This window comes from Lampetra fluviatilis, chromosome 25 (assembly GCF_964198595.1).
Source record: "Lampetra fluviatilis chromosome 25, kcLamFluv1.1, whole genome shotgun sequence".
NCBI classification, from domain to species: Eukaryota; Metazoa; Chordata; class Hyperoartia; order Petromyzontiformes; family Petromyzontidae; genus Lampetra; species Lampetra fluviatilis.
The window spans coordinates 7,989,108-8,009,277 of NC_136299.1; the positions used below are offsets into that span (position 1 = coordinate 7,989,108).

At 48.8% G+C, this 20,170-nt stretch overlaps 1 protein-coding gene across 1 annotated transcript; it reads left to right on the forward strand.

Annotated features, from left to right (window-relative positions):
* The first annotated feature begins 1,620 nt into the window (after positions 1-1,620).
* Positions 1,621-18,891, forward strand: PAF1 (PAF1 component of Paf1/RNA polymerase II complex). The gene is made up of 15 exons (XM_078868177.1): positions 1,621-1,670; positions 3,637-3,669; positions 3,903-3,995; positions 6,056-6,177; positions 6,403-6,469; positions 7,522-7,623; positions 9,825-9,930; positions 10,060-10,128; positions 11,110-11,213; positions 11,752-11,868; positions 12,522-12,650; positions 13,294-13,405; positions 14,424-14,508; positions 15,039-15,284; positions 16,253-18,891. Exons 1-15 carry the CDS (start codon positions 1,627-1,629, stop codon positions 16,441-16,443), a joined length of 1,620 nt encoding a protein of 539 aa, XP_078724303.1. The 5' UTR covers positions 1,621-1,626; the 3' UTR covers positions 16,444-18,891.
* The last annotated feature ends 1,279 nt before the right edge of the window (positions 18,892-20,170 follow it).

Consider the following 20,170-nt stretch of genomic DNA (forward strand, 5'->3'; position numbering starts at 1 on the left):
CTGTATAACAGCAAGCAGGACATGGGTTCGATCGCCGACTCGGGCGCTTTCCTGTGCGGAGTTTGTATGTTCACCCCCCCCCCCCCCCCGCTGTTCTGGGTTTCCTCCCATAGCTGCACAACATATCCCTGCAATGTAACTGGTATTTGGAAACATGCGTTTGGAGTATTTGGCTGCGATAAAATTCCACGTGATAAGCCACTATCCTTGAGCAATTATTTTTGATAGCTAGATCTCAGTGGGCCGTATCTGGTAAAATAAAAAAAATGGTTTAGTATTGGCCATGCATCCCAATGCTGAAAAAGTACACGCAGATTACTCAATTGAGATCACACACAGCAGCAACATCGTCACCCTACTGCGACAACTTGACAGGACCCTCCTGCAACGAAAGTCTTGAGATTCTGTGAGGCTTTCCTGGGTAAACAGCGGAATAATTTTTTTAAAAATAGCGTCCAATGAAAATAATATGCAGGAATTGTTTGGAATAAGTTGAAGAGAATCCAGGAAAACCAACAACTCAATCGAGGGGGATCAACGCTCACATCTCCGCACAGATAGATTAATTAATCCACTGCTGTACTACCACCTCGCATACAATGAGACGTAGAAACGATACAAACAAGAAATCATTGATTGCATACCCTGCAGTAATACGTGTAATTTATACTTAGCAGTAGTATAAATTACTAAAAAGTAGTATAAATTGCGTTGTAAATAAAGAATCGATTCTTACACGTACGATTCGATGATACTTAAGCATAAAATAATCGACAGATATTTACAGGCATCTCGTAATTCAACTAATTTCCTTAATTTAAGATCACGGTTCCACTCAATAATCGATTAAAACAAATACTGTGGCCAATGTAGCGGCCTCTGGTGGCTGATGTGATCAACTCATTACAGTGCTGTCCACGATACGACACACACATAAACAAACACGCGCATCAAAATCAATCGATTATTTTCACCCGCGATTCGATCCATGTATTTCGAGATCAAGTACTCGATTTTAATAGGTAGCCATCGATTGATATGTGAACCTTGTGCAGTTCAGCGTTTAATTGGCACGCCATTCGATCTATGTACAATATTGGGAGAGAAAAAACCCTCACATTCAGTCAAGAAGTGAAACATATAAACAGAACAAAAGGCGGACGTTTCGGCCAATGGACCTTCTTCATGGTACACAAACGTTTTGTTAAGGACCATTTCCCGAAAAGTCGCCTATTACATCCATCCATAATATAGGGGGGGTTTTGGGGGTTCGATCGCGTAAATATATAAATGTGTCGTTAACCCCGCCACCACCCGACGCAGCCAATTAGTAAGGTTTGTCACGTGATCAGAACGTGGCCAATTCGTTACGAGTACAGCGACACCGGTTGTGTGTTGGAGAGCAAATCCACAACATTTACAATCTGAGTATTACACACACGTTTCATTTTAAGGCAGCGTAAAGTTAATCAACGCTTCATTTGTGCGCCACTTGCAGTCAATCACCGAGTAATCGATGATAATAATCGATAATAATCGATTACTCTTAATCGATTCGTCGGTCGATATCGAATCCGTGTTGCTTGCGGTCCCACGTGACGCCCCCCCCCACCTTCACAGCCAGCAATGGCGCCGACCATCCAGAGTGCACAGAGAGACGCTGAGTCCAGGTTTGGTTCCCCTCCAGAATTCCCCAAACCCCCGAAACCCAAAATCGAGGGGGACGCCTCTCGCCGGTGCTCGGGGATCCCGCATTGGGGATATAACCTAAAACTTCCCCGGGGTCGCGGTCTCACGGGGTATAAATAACGACTCGGCCTACGGGGACTGAGGGCGAGGCGCTGCTGGCCTAGAATCGCTGCCGCTTTCCGATGTGCGATCCCGGCGGGGAGACTAGGCGAGCACGCTCCCGTTTTTTCGGTGTCGCAGTTATTGTTCTTTATTTTTAATTGTATCGTTTCGCGTCGATATAATTGATGTGGTTTTATTTTGGCAGGGGAGGTTGTGTGGCGATGTCGGTATCGCGGCAGGGTTGCGTGTGTGGCGATTGTTAAGTTGCGGCTTAGCAGTGGTGGCGTTTGTGTTGTTTTAAATGTGGGTCGGCTGGTGCCGAGAATGATGGAGAAAGTTGGGCTGAGGATTTAAACGTCAACACAGCGAAGGTTGTGAACGGTATTGCAATAAGTTCGCGCAACAATTGGAGACGCGTCTGTCTAGTCTTTGGTTTTTTCGGTAAAGTCACGTAGAAAGAGAAACTTATAAATTAAATAATAGTATACGACGTTTCGATTGCAACACAAGCAATCATCATCATCAGGTCGCTATCTAGGATCGCAGTTATAGGCGGAACGGAATGAAAATTATGACACGTGTGGACGGGAACTGGCAAGTGATGGGAACTTGACAATGAAAAGTAATGTCCCATTGTGCCTCGAGAACAAACGGGTTTTACTTAGGGGCCATCCTTTTAGTACGTACGCATGGAGGGGGGGTGAAACCTCGATAATAATTTGTCTACATTGGCCTTCAAATGAGTTAGTTAGTCCGGCGGTGGACTATCTGTTTGCTTAAACACGTTAATATTATTAATCCTTGATCGTTTTTGCGTGGATTAAATATCGGCCGTTCTATAGGATTCGGGGGGGGGGGGGTGCGTCAGGCGGACGTACGCAGGTGGGGGGGGGGGTGTACAGGGAGAGGGGAGAGGGATCAAGTTTTGACAGATGTTTGCGTACCTACTAAATGGATGTCCCCCTAGCGCTGCGTACTGCCTGCTGTGACGTGGTTTTAGAAATACTTTAATGAACTAAAACAGAGTGTAACAAAAGCTCAAACGACGGCATTGTAATTGAGAGACTGCCAGGGGAAAATACGGATTGCAGAACATACGCAGGTTCTAGACAATTTAGAATGTTAGTAGAAAGTCAGTGCACCTCGTCACAGGACACGTTGCTCGAAGGGAATGATGGCCGATAGTTAAGACTCGTGACAGGAGTGGCAGCCAAGGAATATAGAACGCGTGAGAGAGGACATCCGCGCGGTGTTATTTAACGAGACTAAGAATCAAGTCGGAACTCTGGCAGATAATTCCAACCCTTCGCGTTGGAAAACAAGCCCGCCTTAAACCGATATCTCTTGAGGTCATTTTAAGCGACCTATAACACCCGCGTTGCTACAGAGAGGGTAGTGTGTGATGCATGACATCAACACCGATATTTTTACATCTCGCTCATTTTGTTGTGGAGCTGGGACCATCAGTTCACAATACGTGAGGCCCTGTTTTAATTACAAGATGGTTGTTTGGACTTAAACCCAGGTTCTTGGCAGTGGCAAATTTAGATTCATAGTTGAATTTTGGGTCAAATCGAGTAAGTAAAATGTGTGCTGTAAACCCTCCGCCACCTGACCAAGCCAATGAATAGAGTTGTCACATGAACACATTTCACTTACACGATTTGACCTAAAAATGCATTATTAGACAATGTTGGTCATCAAAGCCTCTGTTAAATTCACCTCATAGAGTCCGTGTTTAAATCAAATGTTTTAATCCAGTACACAAATTGATGAGAGTGGATGTGATGTCCTGGCTACACACCTGTGCAGTTTTGTTGTTGACTCTGTCCTTGTTGTGTTCAGTAGGTCGAGTTCACACAGAGGAACTCCAGAGAGGTAAGTTCACCACTTCCTCACACTCAACCTACACAAATAACAAACATCCGTGATTAATTTCTAGTCGCTACACATCACGTCTTTTTGCGTCCACATGAAAGTGATTCTTGGTGGTCAATCCAGTGAGGTCACTGCAGTGACACTTGTGAAATGTATGACATTCAGCGGTGGATTGACACACGCCTGTCTATATACATCAGTAGTAATCGCGGTTGTTGTGTTTAAATCTCCAGGTCCGGGTTGGTATGCCGAGTCAAATACTGCAACACCCTTCCCGACATCCCTTTTGACCCCAAGTTCATCACCTACCCATTCGAGGCGAACAGGTGAAGTCTTAACACCAGTTTCACACAGCATCACATCCCTTATTAATTGTACTCATAGGTGTGGGTGCAGTGGTTAGCAGATTGCGATGTACATTGGGCGGCTTGCGTTTGATCCCTGGCCACTGCTAGTACGAGTGGTGAGTGAGATCTGGACCGGTCCAAGGACACGATGAGTTCGACTCGACCGTTAATTACTATCTGGTGCAAGGCCGTAATTATAATATACTAGCTTTACTACCCGGCTTCGCCCGGGACTTGGATTCACCATGCCCGGCCGCGTTTGTCTCCCCAGTGGCGATGTTGACACACCACACCACTTACTCGTTTGAGGCTGAGTCGACCTAGGGGAGGCCCAGGACCGGTTCAAATAATCGTCACTGGTGGTGGCCGTGAGCGGGAATCAAACTCGGGTCGCCGGGTTTGTAGCGCAGCGCGCTAACCACGACACTACAATGCGTTATGCTTCTACATGCGCCGGTCACATGACTGATTTGAAATCACAGCTCACTTGCCGTGCAAAAAATATATGCATTATTGAGCTCCCCCCCCTCACCCCAAAAAAAGACAAAAGTGTGTGTTTATAATTTTAGCATGGTGTACAGTCTGGAAAGTACCCACATTGCAAATTTCAAGTGTGTTGCATGTTGGGAAGTACGCTAAACATTTGGAACAGACACACATACTCACAACTTTGCCTTTTATATATATGGAGATATTTGGGGGGACACATCCCCCCCAATGTTGACTCCATGGCTACGGCCTTGATCTGGTGTAACGTGTTGTTGGTCACACCACCCTATCGTGCACTGTCATCAACCCACACTGTCCAACGTGTGAAAGTATGGCCAAGCAACCCCATGACTGAAAGGAGTAGGAAGACCCTCATCCAGCAGTGGATTGATAATGGACTCTACTGTATGTAATAATCATAACCAGAAATCAATAATAAAGTTAATTGTTTTTTTTACCCTTTTATCTGGTACCAAAACTGACACCTTTTTTTTTTACAAGGAGTCATGTTTGCATTGACTACAATACCTGCGGTCGGAATGCAAACAAAAAACACAACTCTGATAATGTGTGCACTGTCCTTGGAATTGATTGGTCCACACCCGAGACAGCTTTTCTTAGAGCCTAGTCTCACATGATGTTGGACCAGATGACGCCAAAAGGCGTCGCAAAAAAAAGGTGTCAGTTTTGTTGCCAGATAAAAGGGTAAAAAAAATAATTATCATATTTTGCTACTGGCAAAGGAGGTTCCAATGGAATAATAAAGTTATTGATTTGAATAATAAAATTAATTTACAGTGAAGAATAATTATAAAAAACACAATAAACACTGAAAAGTGTGCAAAGAAACATGGAGTGATACTTGCTTGCAATTGCATGGAAAGACAGAAAGAGGAGCGCATGGATTAAATAGAGGTTAATGATTTTAAAACTATAAAGAAAAGTGGGCTTGGGCAATACATGTCACTCAAGGGCAATAATGACGGATGGTTAGAATAAGAATTGTAAAAATAATCATTATGCAGTGGTCACCAAGGAATGGAATGCTTCTTAGAGGATGACTACCGAGGAGATGGAGCAATGAAATCGGTTCATGTCCCATGTGCTTCGTGGATTATTACATCATGGGAGGTGGCGGTGGATTTTTTGTGTTTAGTTTGTTCTTCCCCCGCACCTCCAATTAGCATGGTTGGCTATGTGTACGGTGCAAAGAGGTTCAACAAACGTGCATTTAGATTATTTTGCTGCTTTCAATTTTCAAATTATAATACACTTTGTTGAGCTGTTATTTATGACCAGGTTGCTTCTGAAAAATAAGCTAATGGGCTTTACATGGAAAGACTTTCTTGTGTGTGTGTATTTTTAAAGTTATTTGTTTACCTTTATAACACTGCACTCGTATCGTGTTTTTGTATTGTTGTAACGTTTTGACCCGCCCCTACTGTACATCTTTGAAAAAGAGCTTTATATCTTATTGGATTCCTCCAGTATAAATACATATTCTGATACATAAAAGAATAAGCAGGAATTGTAACTGGCGTCCGCTGCAGGTTCGTGCAGTACAAGGCGACGTCGCTGGAGAAGCAGCACAAGCATGAGCTGCTCACAGAGCCGGACCTGGGGGTCACCATCGACCTAATCAACCCTGACACCTACAAGATTGACCCCAATGGTATGCAGCGGTTGTATAAAATCAACAGATTTAATTGTTAGGATAAGTACAAATAGTGAAATCAATCCAGCCGTTATTTTTAATATTTCTCAGACAATGCCATTTTTTGTTCATATTTTCCTGCCCTTTTCCCCCAAAATTACATTTAAACTTTCAAGTGAGCAGTGTACCATGTTGTGTGTTAGATGTGGTCACGTGATGCAAGTGTGCCTATTCTGTATGCAGCGTACCTGGACCCAGCTGATGAGAAGCTTCTGGAGGAAGAGATCGCAACACCACAGGGATCGCGGAGGTAAAGAGGCCCCGGGAGTCTTTATTCATCTGAAAAAACAAAATCAGACTGAAATTAAATATCTAATTTACACAGTTTGAGCATGCGTGCCACTGTTGAAGTCGTGAAGTAAGATGCAACTCGTATCGAGACGCAACACGGCAACGAGATAAGAGCTCTTCGACCTTAGCCTGGCCATACGTGGGCTCGCCCAAGGAGACACCCCCCGCTCAACCTGGTGCTGCCCACGGATCATCGCACTCGATGATGCGGACCATGCTTATTCAGGCGGCCTGGCAAGGGACGATGGATTCGCAACACCTGGAGAAACATTCAAAACAGCCCCGTTGATGGCTTAGCGACTGCTAACTACTACTACCAGAACGTGCACAAGTTAGAGCCATCGTAGGGACTTGAGGACAGCGTGTGGGCTTGGCTAGAACACGTCACGGTTACAAAGGGATGATGGACGGTGGGCGAGGCTAGCGGCAGTGTGGCAGCCAAGGGAGGAGGGAACGGGGGCCAGAGGGGATGTCCACCGAGGTGAAATCAGCTCGTGCGAAGAATCTTGTTTCTATAGGACTCTTTTTTGCCAGTATCAAGGGTCCCATAGATATAACTCCTCGACCCGAACCATTAATGCTTTGATATTCGCATTGTTTTTGTGCTGTTCACCTTTTGGCGTGTTCTGGTCTGACATTGTTAAGACAATGCCATGAAGGAGGCCGTCTCTGGTGTGGGCCAATCAGTTTCAAGGACTATTCTATTTCGGATTTATAAAACGCTCTTTCCAGGACAGTGCATACGTGAGAAAAGCGCGTTGGTTTGCATGTTTGGTGGAACCTGTGATAGGGGTGGTGGTGATGGTGGGAGATGTGTGGTTTAATGCTAACTTGATGTCTTGCGATAGGTGTCTATTTGGCGATTGAACATCTTAACACCTGTATTCTTCTCCGGAAAGGGTAAAGTCCATTCCTTCTTCCATCATGTGGGTGCTAGGTTAAACGTTGCATCGCAGGTTCATGAGAGATGGTGATGGCTTCACCCGGCAGTGAACTGTTTCTACTTTGCAGATCCCAGCAGCATGCGAAGGTGGTGCCGTGGATGAGGAAGACGGAGTACATTTCCACCGAGTTCAACCGTTACGGCATCAGCAACGAGAAGCCCGAGATCAAGTGAGTTTCTGCTGCCCCTTCACAGGCTCTCGGTTCACACACAGACACCGACACACACCGACACACACCGACACACACCGAAACACACACTGACACACACCGACACGCGCACCGCTCCCCGGCGTAAAACTCACTGATACACGTAGAGGGTCGTGACGGACTGACACAGTGAGTGGCTTGTCCAGCAAGGTTCTGGAAAGGGCTAGAAAGATGATCATTGCTCCTCCGTATAAAATGCTGAAGCATCGCGTAGTTATATCAAAATGAGAATCTTTATCCTGGAGGAATCCGATGAGCTGTGAAGCTCTTTTTGTCTGATGTCCTGTATACTGGCAGGTGGTACCGACCAACACTCTTGGCCCGTGGGCTAAATTATTTTATTTGACACATTCGTCAGTGATACTGTGTGCTTAAAAAGAAAAGTATAGAACAGGCGACGTTTCAAACAAAGTTTCAGTTTCATTTATTTGGTATAGCCCTGTGAACCATTCAGCTCTTGAATCCGGTGCAACCGCAACAGACAAAAACATGAACAAGGAAAAATCTTAAAGTGACTATGCGCAAACAGAAAAATCCAGGAAAAAACTGCAAAAATCTTCCAGAAAAAAGCACCGTACACCAACGCTGTGTGCAAAAATCCCAGTGGGATGCAAGTCAAACAACAACAACCACAAGACAACTTAGATTAAAGCCACTAGTCTAACTCTGTACTACAACAAACAAACATGGCCAAACCAAAAAACTTTTCGAAATCACCCAAATAAAGCCATAAAATCAATGTAACAGTGATCATAGCAGTGATAGAGAGGGCCCTTCATAGCACATGAATTAGAGAGGCCAGAGATGTAGTGGACAACAGTTGGAGACTGCCCTTTACACCATTGGGCCTGGATGAGAAATCAGTGTTAATTCTAAATTTGAAGCTTTCGTGACTGCAAGGATTCATATTATTAGGTTTTTTCGGTAAAGTCACGTAGGTAAAACATTAAAATTAATAAAAATAAAATAAAAATCACGACGTTTCGGAGGCAACACAAGCTTCCGTCTTCAGGTGTAACCGTCACAGCTACGACAGCTGTATTACTTGATACAGCTGTCGTGATTTTTATTATTATTAATTTAAATGTTTTACCTACGTGACTTTACCGAAAAAACCTAAGAATCAGTGTTAAGAATATTATCCTGATGAGCGGTTGTTGTTGTTCTTGACGTGCGTGTGGAGTTTTTGTGTTGCTCGTGCTTTGTGCAGCGCACCGCCAATGCAGCAACAATGCCGCCGGATAATTTGTTCGACTCCGTTTGAGCTGCATTGGCTTCCGATTGCTGAACGAATACATTGTAAGGTCGCGCTCGTTACACGCAAAAGTGCTTGCCATAAATTAACCAAAATACCTGGCTGATCTCGTCAAGGAGCATAAACCATCACGCATACTCGGGTAATCCTCGCAGCGGCTTTTGGCAAACCGTCGAACAAAGATGGACACTGCATCGCGTGCTTTCAGATGTTCCTCTGCGGCCGTCTGGAACGCTTTTCTGATGAGGAAGCCACTGGAGCTATGCACTTGTAAATCTAAACTGAAAACGGTTTTTATTTAGAACTGCTTTTTGTGTTTAGTTTGTTGTCCTTCCCTCGCACCTCAGATTAGCACAATTGGCTATGTACGGTGCGAAAGAAGTTCAACATACAGTGATCCCTCGTTTATCGCGGTTAATGGGGACCGGAACCCCTCGCGATAGGTGAAAATCCGCGAAGTAGGATTGGCCCCCTAGGAATTTCCGTATATGTGTGTGTGGGTACCAGAATGTTTAAAATATGTATATTTATACTTTATATATATATTTTACTTAAATCTATTTAATTATAAAACCTTAATATTATACATTCACTCTCTCTCATACCATACGTATTATGGTGTTCTACACTCACCAATGACAGTAGTATCTTGAGACTTGACTCCAGTAATGACGACGACGACGATGACAATGACGATGACGATGATGACAGACCTGTGCAGTTCGATAAATGTGATGATGAATGATGGTGATGATGGTGTTACTGCACAGGTATAATGAGGCCTTTAAATCAGTTCGAAAAATCCGCGATGCACTGAGGCCGCGAAACTTGAACCGCGAAGTGGCGAGGGATTACTGTACATACATCCATGCGTTATGCTAACCTGCCCTCCCTCCCGTGACGGCAGAATCGGCGTATCCGTCAAGCAGCAGTTCACAGAGGACGACATATACAAGGATCGCGACAGCCAGATCTCCGCCATCGAGAAGACCTTCGAAGACGCCAAGAAGGAGGTGCTGTGCCCCCTCCCCCCACCCCCCCACGTCGCTGGCGACGATTGAGAGCGATTTGGAAACTAACGGAGTAACGCATTCGTTCCATTTGAGATTGATCTCCCTCCTGTTTCTCCTTCGCCCTCACAGATCGAGGCGCATTACAGCAAGCCGCGGGTCGTCCCTGTGGAGGTCATGCCAGTATTCCCGGATTTCAAGGCAAGTTGTGGAAGAGAGATGTGCTGTGTTTTGTCAGTTTCGTTGTACGGTGGTGCGGGGAGGCCTGGACGTTGCTTCGAGCGATGCCACAGACGGCCTTGTTGGCAGCCGATGGTTCGACTTGGTCAGAAATGTGACGGTTGCACCTGCTACCGGTCTCCTCGCGATCGAGAGCTTCGGTCGAGGGAGGAGACGGCTGTCACATTGCGGATACGTCGCCCCGTCTCGACACGCAAACTCCAGCAGCAGATTGCGCACTTTGGTTCGGGGTCAACGTTCGAAGTGCGACCCTCAAAGGAATGGTGCCGCTCCCATGGTCGCCACCCGCCCCCCCACCCTCGAGATCTGCGGATCAAACAAACCGCTTGAGACACCGGTACTGGATGGCAGGCAGCAAGAGCAGTTGATGCGAATGCTGTCGCAAGAGGTCACACGTTTGGCGAAACGGTCCTTCGCTGACGATGCGTGATGAATGTGGAAGAGTTAATTTGCATTGAGACCGCGCGAGAACGTTTACACACCCGCAGTGTGACCCTCGGGGAACGAGCCCCGGCACTACTTCCACCACCACCACCACCAAAGATGGCCTGGGACTCGGTGGCGCGGTCCTGCGATAAATCTTGCAAAAAATGCCGGTTTGACTGTTGTCCGGCGAACAGTATTCCTGTTAGCAAGGCGGGTGAGTAAACTGCTGCCCCCGTATGCGTGAAACAGAGGTTGCCCAAAGACGGGATCTCAGAGGTAACTCTGTGATGTCCGCTTGTGCGGGCCATTCTCTTAACACGATGGGAGTCGTGCTTGCTCTGCCAGATTTATCAACGGATTCTTCTTCTTATGACGCGACAGCTAGAAGAATCGTCGTGACAGGGAAGAAGACAAAGCGTTTCAGTATAGATGGGTCGTTTAATACAATTATAACAATAATACATTTATGCAATAATTAATGTCTGTGTTTGCCGCCCCCCGCCCCACCTCCTGCAGATGTGGATCAACCCGTGCGCTCAGGTCATCTTCGACTCGGACCCGGCACCCAAGGACATGCCCGGGACGACGGCCGTGGAAACGATGTCGCAGGCCATGATCAGGTACGCCGCGTGTTGATCCGTAGTGCGTGGCGGTGGAAGATGTGATCGGGGTGGGGGTGGTGATGATGGCGGTTGTGATGCTGTCAAAGCAAGTTTATTTTTGTTTACACATGCACCACCTTTCTGGCACAAGTCTGCCACTCAAAGCGCCATCACATTCATACTGAAACACAAAATCTGAAATTTCAAAACAATGAGAAAATGTGTATATATGTATATCTACATACTAATTTTCGTTGTTTAAGATGTAAAAAAAACAAAAGCAAGTTGTGGCTGCGAGTTAATTGTTGGTCGTGGAAGATGTGATCGGGGTGGCGGGGGGGGGGTGGTGATGGGGCTGGTCAAAGTGATAATGGTGGCGGCCGTAATGGTCGTGGCAGTAGTAGGGGTGGTGGATTCCTACACGCCCCTCGGTAACGAAGCGCTCTCCATCTCCTGCATTGGGCAGTCGACCGCTAACCCCGTCGGCAGCGTTTCTCGCCGAGCGTTGATCGTCGAGCCGTCCGTCGTGCCTTGACCGTTGCCTTGACCTCCCCAGGGGCATGATGGACGAGGAGGGAAACCAGTTTGTGGCGTATTTCCTGCCGTCGGAAGACACGATGCGCAAACGCAAGCGCGACTTGGACGAGGAGCTGGACTTCATGGCCGAAGAGGAGTAAGGATATTTTCGTTTTTTTACTTTTACTCGTGCTTTCCAAGCACGGTTAAAAAGCGTTGGTGCATTAACTCCGTCCGTCTCTGTCTTTTTGTAATGCAGGGAGGGTGGAGGGTGGAGAGTGCATGATAACTCTCAGTAAACGATCCGATAAGAATGAAACTCCAGGCCATTAATAAAAACTGAACAAATTACCAAAAATCACTAAAAACTGAAAAAATTACCAAAAATCACTAAAAACTGAAAAAATTACCAAAAATCGCTAAAAACTGAAAAAATTACCAAAAATCACTAAAAACTGAAAAAATTACCAAAAATCGCTAAAAACTGAAAAAAATACCCCAAAACAACTAAAAACAGACGAAAATACCCCAACACCACTAAAAACTGAAAAAATTGCCTTTGTGCTTGTTCGCCTTTTGGCGTTCTCTGCTCTAACAGTGTTGAAGGCAAGGCCACAAATGGAGCCGTCTCTGGTCTACCCCAATCAGTCTCAAGGGCAATGCGTGTTTAACCGCAAGCATGATGTGCGGTTAAAGCAGACTCGATGATGCCTTGCAATAGGTGTCTGGTTGGTGTCGGAACGTCTTAACGAGCGTGGTGGCAGTCGTCGTAGCAATGACGCCCTCCTCTTCGCGGCCGTGTCCCCGCAGTTACGAGTACCGCATGGCGCGCGAGTACAACTGGAACGTGAAGAACAAGGCGAGCAAGGGCTACGAGGAGAACTACTTCTTCATCTTCCGGGAGGGCGACGGCGTCTACTACAACGAGCTCGAGACCAGGCGAGCACGAATCCCCCCCCCCCCTCCCCCGTCTTGTTTGTCTCTGCGTCCGTATGTCTGTCCCCTCTGCCTGCCAGTTCATGGAAACCCATTGCGTGTCTTCCCGTCCGTCTGCCTGTTTGCCAGGTTGTCTGTCTGTCCACCGTTACATCCGTCAATTTGTCTTCTGCCTGCCTGCCTTCTCTGTCTGCCCCTTTGTCTGTCTGGTCTGCTTGCCTGCCCATCTGTTTGTCCATCCCTCTGTACGTGTGCCTAATTGCCTGTCTGCTCATCTGTCCACGCGTCCGTGTGTGTGTGTTAATGGGGTCACAGTGTAGCCGTCAGCGCGCTGCATTACGAACTCGGGAGACCCGAGTTTGATTCCTCACTCGTTGCCAACACCAGCAATGATCTTCTGAATCGGTCCTGGGCCTCCCATGGGTCAACTCAGTCTCAAACGAGTACCCAGTGCGATGTGTAAACATCACAAAGGCGGCCGGGGCGTGGTTCTAGCCACCCACCCCCTCGTGTGCCGTTCCGGCCTTCGTAGGTGTTCGCGAACAGCGCTTGCCCCCAACAGTCTGTTCAGGCTATAGTGGGGTGGGGGGTGTGGATTTCCGTGGTTGTGCTAATGGAAAGCGTGTGGCTTTGTTGCTTCGTGCAGAGTGCGGCTGAGCAAGCGGAGGGCGAAGGCCGGGCAGAGCGCGCAGACGAGCGCCAACACGGTGCTCGGCGTGAGGCACCGACACATGAACGAGAAGGAGCTCGAGGCACAGGTGCGTGGGCAGGGGTGGGGGCAGGTGCGTGGGCAGGGGTGGGGGCAGGTGCGTGGGCAGGGGTGGGGGCAGGTGCGTGGGCGGGGGTGGGGGCAGGTGCGTGGGCAGGGGTGGGGGCAGGTGCGTGGGTGGAGGGGAGGGGTGGGAGAACGGTGAGTGAAGGCTTTGGGCTCGGGGTGAGAGTTGTCGTCGTTGAGAAGCGGCTCTCTTGCGCTCACTGTGCGTGGTGCCATCTGCTGGTCGTCTCGGTCAGTCAAGGTCATTGTCAGTCCTGTGACCTCGTGACAGCGGGGTGAGCACTTCAGCACTCGGCGCGAATGCCTGGCACCACAAGCGCCGCAGCGGCATCGCCGCGAGTAGACCTCCTGGGGACGCTGCCATTGCGGGGAGTAATGGTTCGCACAGCGGACTTGCAACCCCAAAGGTCGCCGGTTCGATTCCATCTCTCCCGGCGTGGCTGTTGAAACAATAATTGCAAGTTTTTAGTCTCCGCACCCAGCAGTATAAATTGCTACACCACAGTTAGTCTACGGTCGGTAGGTCACGTGTGGTGGGCTAAAGTGTGGGGGGGTATTCCCGCCCACGTCTTCCAAAACCTCTAGCCAGTGTTGCAAGTGGGCCGCATGCGGAATCAGAATCTTTATCTCGACTGGAGGAATCCCATGAGCTATGCAGCTCTGATTCACAGATGTCCAGTGGGGGCGGGTCAGCAAGTTACAACAACAAACAATACAAACAAACGATTGGAGTGCAAAATGGAGAAAGGGCACGCAAGTCATACATAATTTCATGCCGATTTTGGCAAGGTGGCAAAATAGCAACAATCCAAGACCACAGCAAGACAACACAACACGCGGTGTCTCAATTAAATTGCATATTCAAATAAAACTATTCGTACACGGGGTGAGAGGGGAGGGGGGTTATAAGGTTCAGAGTTACAATACCTTCCGGAACGCCCTCTAGTGGAGCGTTGGTGTGACGTGGAGTGTTGACGCTGGCGCCCCTTTGCTCCGTGCAGGAGGCGCGCAAAGCGCAGCTGGAGAACCACGAGCCGGAGGAGGACGAGGAGGAAATCGAGCCCGACAAGGAGAATCGCGAATCAGGTGCGTGACCGTGATGATGATGATGGTCGTGATTGTGATGATGATGGTGGTGATTGTGATGATTGTGATGATAATGATGGTGGTGATTGTGATGATAATGATGGTGGTGATTGTGATGATGATGGTGGTGATTGTGATAATGATGGTGGTGATTGTGATAATGATGATGGTGATTGTGATGATGATGGTGATTGTGATGATGGTGGTGATTGTGATGATGATGATGGTGGTGATTGTGATGATGATGATGGTGGTGATCGTGGTGATGATGGTGGTGGTGATAATGATGACAGTGATAATGACGGTGGTGATTGTAATGATGATTGTCGTGATAATGATGACGGTGATAATTGTAATGCTGATGGTGGTAATGATGGTGATTGTGATGATGATAATGGTTGTGGTGGGGGGGATGGTGGTTGTGACATTATTGGTTATATTTGTGATCATGGTGTTGATAACATTCGTAACACCAACCAAGATGATAACATCAACCATATTGATGATGTGTGGGGGGGGCGATTCCCCAGGCGCGGAGGATCGCGCTAGCGGCGACGAGAAATCTGACAGCGACCGCGAGGATGACGCGGAGGGGGCCGCAGCGGGCAGGGGGACGCCCCCCGCGGGGGGCAGGAAGGGCGAGGAGGAGGAAGGGGGGCGGGCGAGGAGCAGCAGCAGCAGCAGCAGCGAGAGCGGAGACGACCGGCAAGCGAGGGAGGCGCGAGACGAGGAGGAGATCTTCGGCAGCGGCATCGACGACAGCGACAGCGACGAAGGTCGGTGTGGGGGAGGGGGGTGGGGGGGGAACGACACACGAGGCCGTGAGCGCCTGTGTGTTGCGCGGAATGGCGGCCGCGCTAACTGCTACGAATCCTGGCGACCCCGAGTTTGATTCCCGCTTACAGCCGGTGACGATTATCTCAACTGGTCCTTGGCCTCTGCTGGGTTTGATACGGCCTCAAATGAGTACCTCGTGCGTGCGGCGTGTAAACATCACCACTAGGGGAGACAAAGGCGGCCGGGCGTGGTGCTGGCCACCCGCTCCCTCATGCACTGTCTTGGCCTTCATAAGTGCTGGCTCGCGGCACTTGCCCCGAAAGTCTGTTAATGCTATAAGGGGGTTCTTTGTCTGGTCTGCATGTGTGTGCGTGTGTGTGGGCAGCGGTTGTGCAATGGTAGCACTCGCAGCAAATACCAGTGACGATTATCTGAACCGATCCTGAGCCTCCTCTACGTCGACTCGGCCTCAAATGAGTACTTGGCGTGATGTGAAAACATTACCACTGGGGAGACAACTGTGGCTGGGTGTGGTGCTGGCCACCCACCTCCATCAGGTGCCTTTCAGCCTTCATCGTGCTCGCTAACAGCATTTGCCCCAGCAGTCTGTTAAGGCTATAACGGGGGATTATTTTCCTTCTTCATGGAAGTGGTGATCGCACTGCGCTTCAAACCCCGCGACCCGAGTTCAATTCCCGCTCACGACCAACACTTGACAATTACGTGAGCCGGTCCTGTTGCTGTACGTGCATGGTAACAACTGCTTTCGCACCGTACCCAGCTGACCGTGCCAATCGGAGGTGCGATCGATACGCACGCGGCCTATAATCCAGCAGCAAGGGCTGACGGGTCACGAATGCCTCTGCACTTCATTCCCTTTCCCGTGGCCGTCGTGGTCGCCATGTCCTCTGGCAGCACAGCACGTTGAATCCCTCTCGCTCTGTCCGTCTCGTGCGCGCCGGAACAGGGGCTGAGAGCGGACAAGGGAGCGACAGCGACGGAGGAGCCGGCGGAGACACTCGGAGGAGCGGCGGCGGCGGCGGAGCGAACAACAACAGCGGCGGCGGCGGCGGGAGCAGCAGCAGCAGCGGTAGTAGCAGCAGCAGCAGCGAGGCGGGGTCGGATGCCAGCGAAGCAAGCGACGATGACGACAACTAAGGGCAGCTCGACAATCCTCATCGTCGTCGTCACGAAGAGGCCGCCGTCATCCGCAGGTTGACGGCACCGAGAGTCCCCCGGCGTGCCGAGCCGCACCCTGGCAGTGCAGTCGCACCGCCTGCACACCTTGCCCGACAGCGCACCGTTCCTTCCGCCCGTCAGCCCGGACGTTACCAGCCGGGGTGGCGCAACTTTCGCGGTGCTGCTTTCATTCTGTGTGGAAACGGTAACGGCGAATTGTGCGCGATAACCACTGGAAATGAGTGGGCGTTAGAGTAGTAAATGGGTACCACTCGCGCTTTGTTAACTTGGTGTTGGTACCGATTTCTGCTCTGGCTCGGTGGACTATTGTTGATTTGCTTCGCCATCGAGCGTAGCTGCGACGCCCAACGCAGCCCATGTTGGAACACGCTAGGATCACGGCGGCACGTGCGTTCCGTCTACAGCGCGTGTCAGAATGGGGGGGGGGGGGGGGGGGGAGAGCCCATCACAATCGTTGCAGGGTGGTTTCTAGTTCACCATTTTTTAAGTCTATTGAGGGTAGCTCTGGATAAAGGTCGCGGGCAAAATGAAAACCGGTTGGGAAGGGTTGTTTCGAAGAAAACCTGTCCGACTCGCGAACTGGATTAAAATTCACTTGCAGCCCCCTTCGTTCGATCTGCTTCTGGATGGAGGGGGGGGGGGGGCCCTCTCGATGTCACGCGAGTCATTATGGCGTTGTTTGACCGTGCTTTGGCAAAGTACGTTCCGTGGCCAATCCATCGATCTTGATTGCAGCTATTCGAAACAGAACTGTTAACAAAAACGATCTAATCACCACGCAGGTGGTGGTGGCCATTAACCAGAAACCACTGCGTTTTGGGAGGATAAAAACAAAACACCTCTAACCTACTGCAAATGAAAACGGAGGCAGTTTAGATTCGAAAAAGTTTAGCTACGTCTCCTGTCTGAACGTCAACGTAGTCATGGTGGTCATCGTTGGTTCAATTTCAAAAGTCTAGGGCCAGACCGCCACGCGTGTTGATAAACATTAAATGTGCAGCGCATCGCCCATGATCGATCCACTGCTGGATTAAGGTTCCCCCTCCTCCCCAAGATGCCGCCACCTCCGACGGTCCTGCGATGTAACGACACATCCAGCATCTGACCTGCACGAGCAGATTGACGCTCCATCTCCTTGTCAGGAGTACTTCCGGACACGCTCCATTCCTCGGCTGGCCGCTCCCATTATGCTTAACCATAGCCTCCAAGAAGAGTTGGGGAGGCCTTCATCCAACAGTGGATAAAGCGTGGCTGATAAATAACAAAAACTGCATTAAATTTGGACCACATTCACTATTGAATCGATAACTATTTGTCACCACTGTGAAAACCACCAATCGCATTCATTGACGTCTACACTAATTAAGTGAACACCTGTCACTCAATTTGGGGTAACACCAAAGCAAGCAATCATCCCCCCCCCCCCCCCCACTGGCAGACTGCTGCACAGTCACCTCGTGCTGCACAGGGACAGCTGCCACCTCTGGGGATTGGGGGGGGGTGCCCCTTTCCCCTCCGTGCGTTGAGTTGCCACGTCATGCTCCGAGGGCGTATGTGGAAAATGCTTAATTAGAAACAAAATCGGTTAATTGCAGGAGATCGCGTCTAACCATCACCGGTCAGAGGCCAATGCAGTTGCCACCATACTTTCACAGGTCGTGAAAGCATTGAATGATGGAAAAACCAAAGGCTTTACCCCTTTTTGGCAGAAACAGGGAGGTGTTTAGATGTTCCAACCCACCAAGGGAGACCTGTCACAAGGCACCGAGTGTGCATTAACCACGTGCATTTGATAAACCGTGCAAAGAAATATGCGTTGACAATGCACGGTCCTTGAAACAGGTATGGCCTGGACCAGTGTCTTATTTTATGAGCTGGTCGAAGTACTACCGACCAAATGACACCAAGAGGCAAACACACAAAGCAACCACCAAAGCCTTACTAGTTGGGGTTAAGCAGTTCTATGTAGGTCTTTCTACTGTCTTAAAGGGCCCCATATCCTTAAAATTGTTCACCTTCATTAGGTCTATTAACACCCAGAGCAAGGATAGGTGCAGAGAAACCTCGAAGGTTTCCCGCACCTCCGATTAGCACGGTGTGCTACGTACGGGCTCGGGGTTCCAGTTGACCTGTTGCACAGGCTGGTCGCTTGCTCACTCGGCGCGTGTTGGCGCCATCACGAGTGAACGTGACCAGAACCAGCCGGCAAGGCGTGTGCTTGGCAAGGAGCAGAGGGGTGTAAAAAAATGTTGATGTTACTTTACGCAAAGTCAACGACTTAGTGGGCGAGTGATTGCTAGGACTTTTTTTTTTATGTAGAGTTGACCATTCAAGTTTCTCGTGTATACCAAGCCTGTCTATATTTTTAACTTGTGCCGAGAGTTTAATAAAAATTGTTTTAAGCCATGCAAAGCCATCCTGTGTTTGTCTGGGAAAACATCCCTTTAATTGGGGGGTGGGTACTGAAATTGAAATGCTGCTACCACAGGGTGACGGCACACCAGGGCTTGCCATCCACAGGCCAATCCTTCTCCCAGCGCTGTTGAACAAATCGACATGCTTCAGCTTTTTAAATCCTTTATATTAAGTTCGCTTGCTTGCTGCTTAAGACTGTGCAAATCTTTCGGTCGTTTTTTAACACACTTCCCGTGATCCAATCGAGCTGACATTTTCCACACAGACTCGTTGTGCGTGACAATTAATGTTCGTGAAAATTTGTTTCCAAAATTTAACACTTTTTAGAACAAAAATATTATATTTAATTACCAATTGCTTAATGGTGCAATGCAATCATCTGACCCATAGGTGGACATCAAGCCAGAGGACGAGATGACTAGCCGCCACGCATATAAAGGATTTATAGTGAAAAACTTTGTTTTTACTGGTTATACTTGTTAGTTTGTGGTCCTTCCCCTGCACCTATGATTAGCAGTTGGCTACGTATGCCGCAAAAGTTCATACACAAATCCTCTGCCGACCTGTCCACCCAAGTGTGTGCACCAGTCGATCGGCAGCTCGCATTTGGGTTACTCCCACTTCTTCCGAGGGACTTGGTCATGGCACATGCCTGTGATCCAGCAGTGGAGAAGAGGGCTGGTGGATCACACAATGCTGCGAAACATCCTTCCCACGGGTGCAGAGGTCACCAAAGGTATGATGGCAAGTCAACTAAATATCTATGGGCATAGCATGTTGGTGCCCCCCCCCCTCGTGCAAGGCCTGGGGTTTCCTCCCCATCGTGTATAAAACAACTCGGCTTCAATTTTATTTAGAGCAGTAGCAGCACCGTTACTAAAAAGACATTGTACTCACCGCATAGAACTGTAGCGACACGACCACACTCTATGATATCCGGCACCAAACTGCCACACACACGCATCTCGCACCTGGGAGCCACGGCACTTGTTATGACCGGAAGACATGCCCGTAAAGTTATCTAATTAAAAACCCAATGAAGCAGGACCCTCTTGAAAAAAGTTCAAGAGGGTCGGTGTGGCTTTCATGGATAAACAATGTATTGTATTTGTAGAACGTTTTGAGTGTAGTAAACAGGACATGCCAACGAAGTGGGGTTCAAGTGATCTGGTGGAGGACCTGCCTGCGTTTAGTTTGTTGTCTACATATGGTGCAAAAGAAGTGTAACATGCAATAGCAGGCCTGCACCTTCTTAATATATTTCCCTCTG

What these genes read in the sequence shown, in the direction of transcription:
- PAF1 (XM_078868177.1), top strand. Translation starts at nt 1,627, where the DNA reads ATGGCGCCGACCATCCAGAGTGCACAGAGAGACGCTGAGTCCAG. An exon ending in ATGTCGCAGGCCATGATCAG is followed by an intron (nt 11,214 to 11,751) that starts GTACGCCGCGTG and finishes TGACCTCCCCAG; the next exon opens with GGGCATGATGGACGAGGAGG. An exon ending in GACTTCATGGCCGAAGAGGA is followed by an intron (nt 11,869 to 12,521) that starts GTAAGGATATTT and finishes GTGTCCCCGCAG; the next exon opens with TTACGAGTACCGCATGGCGC.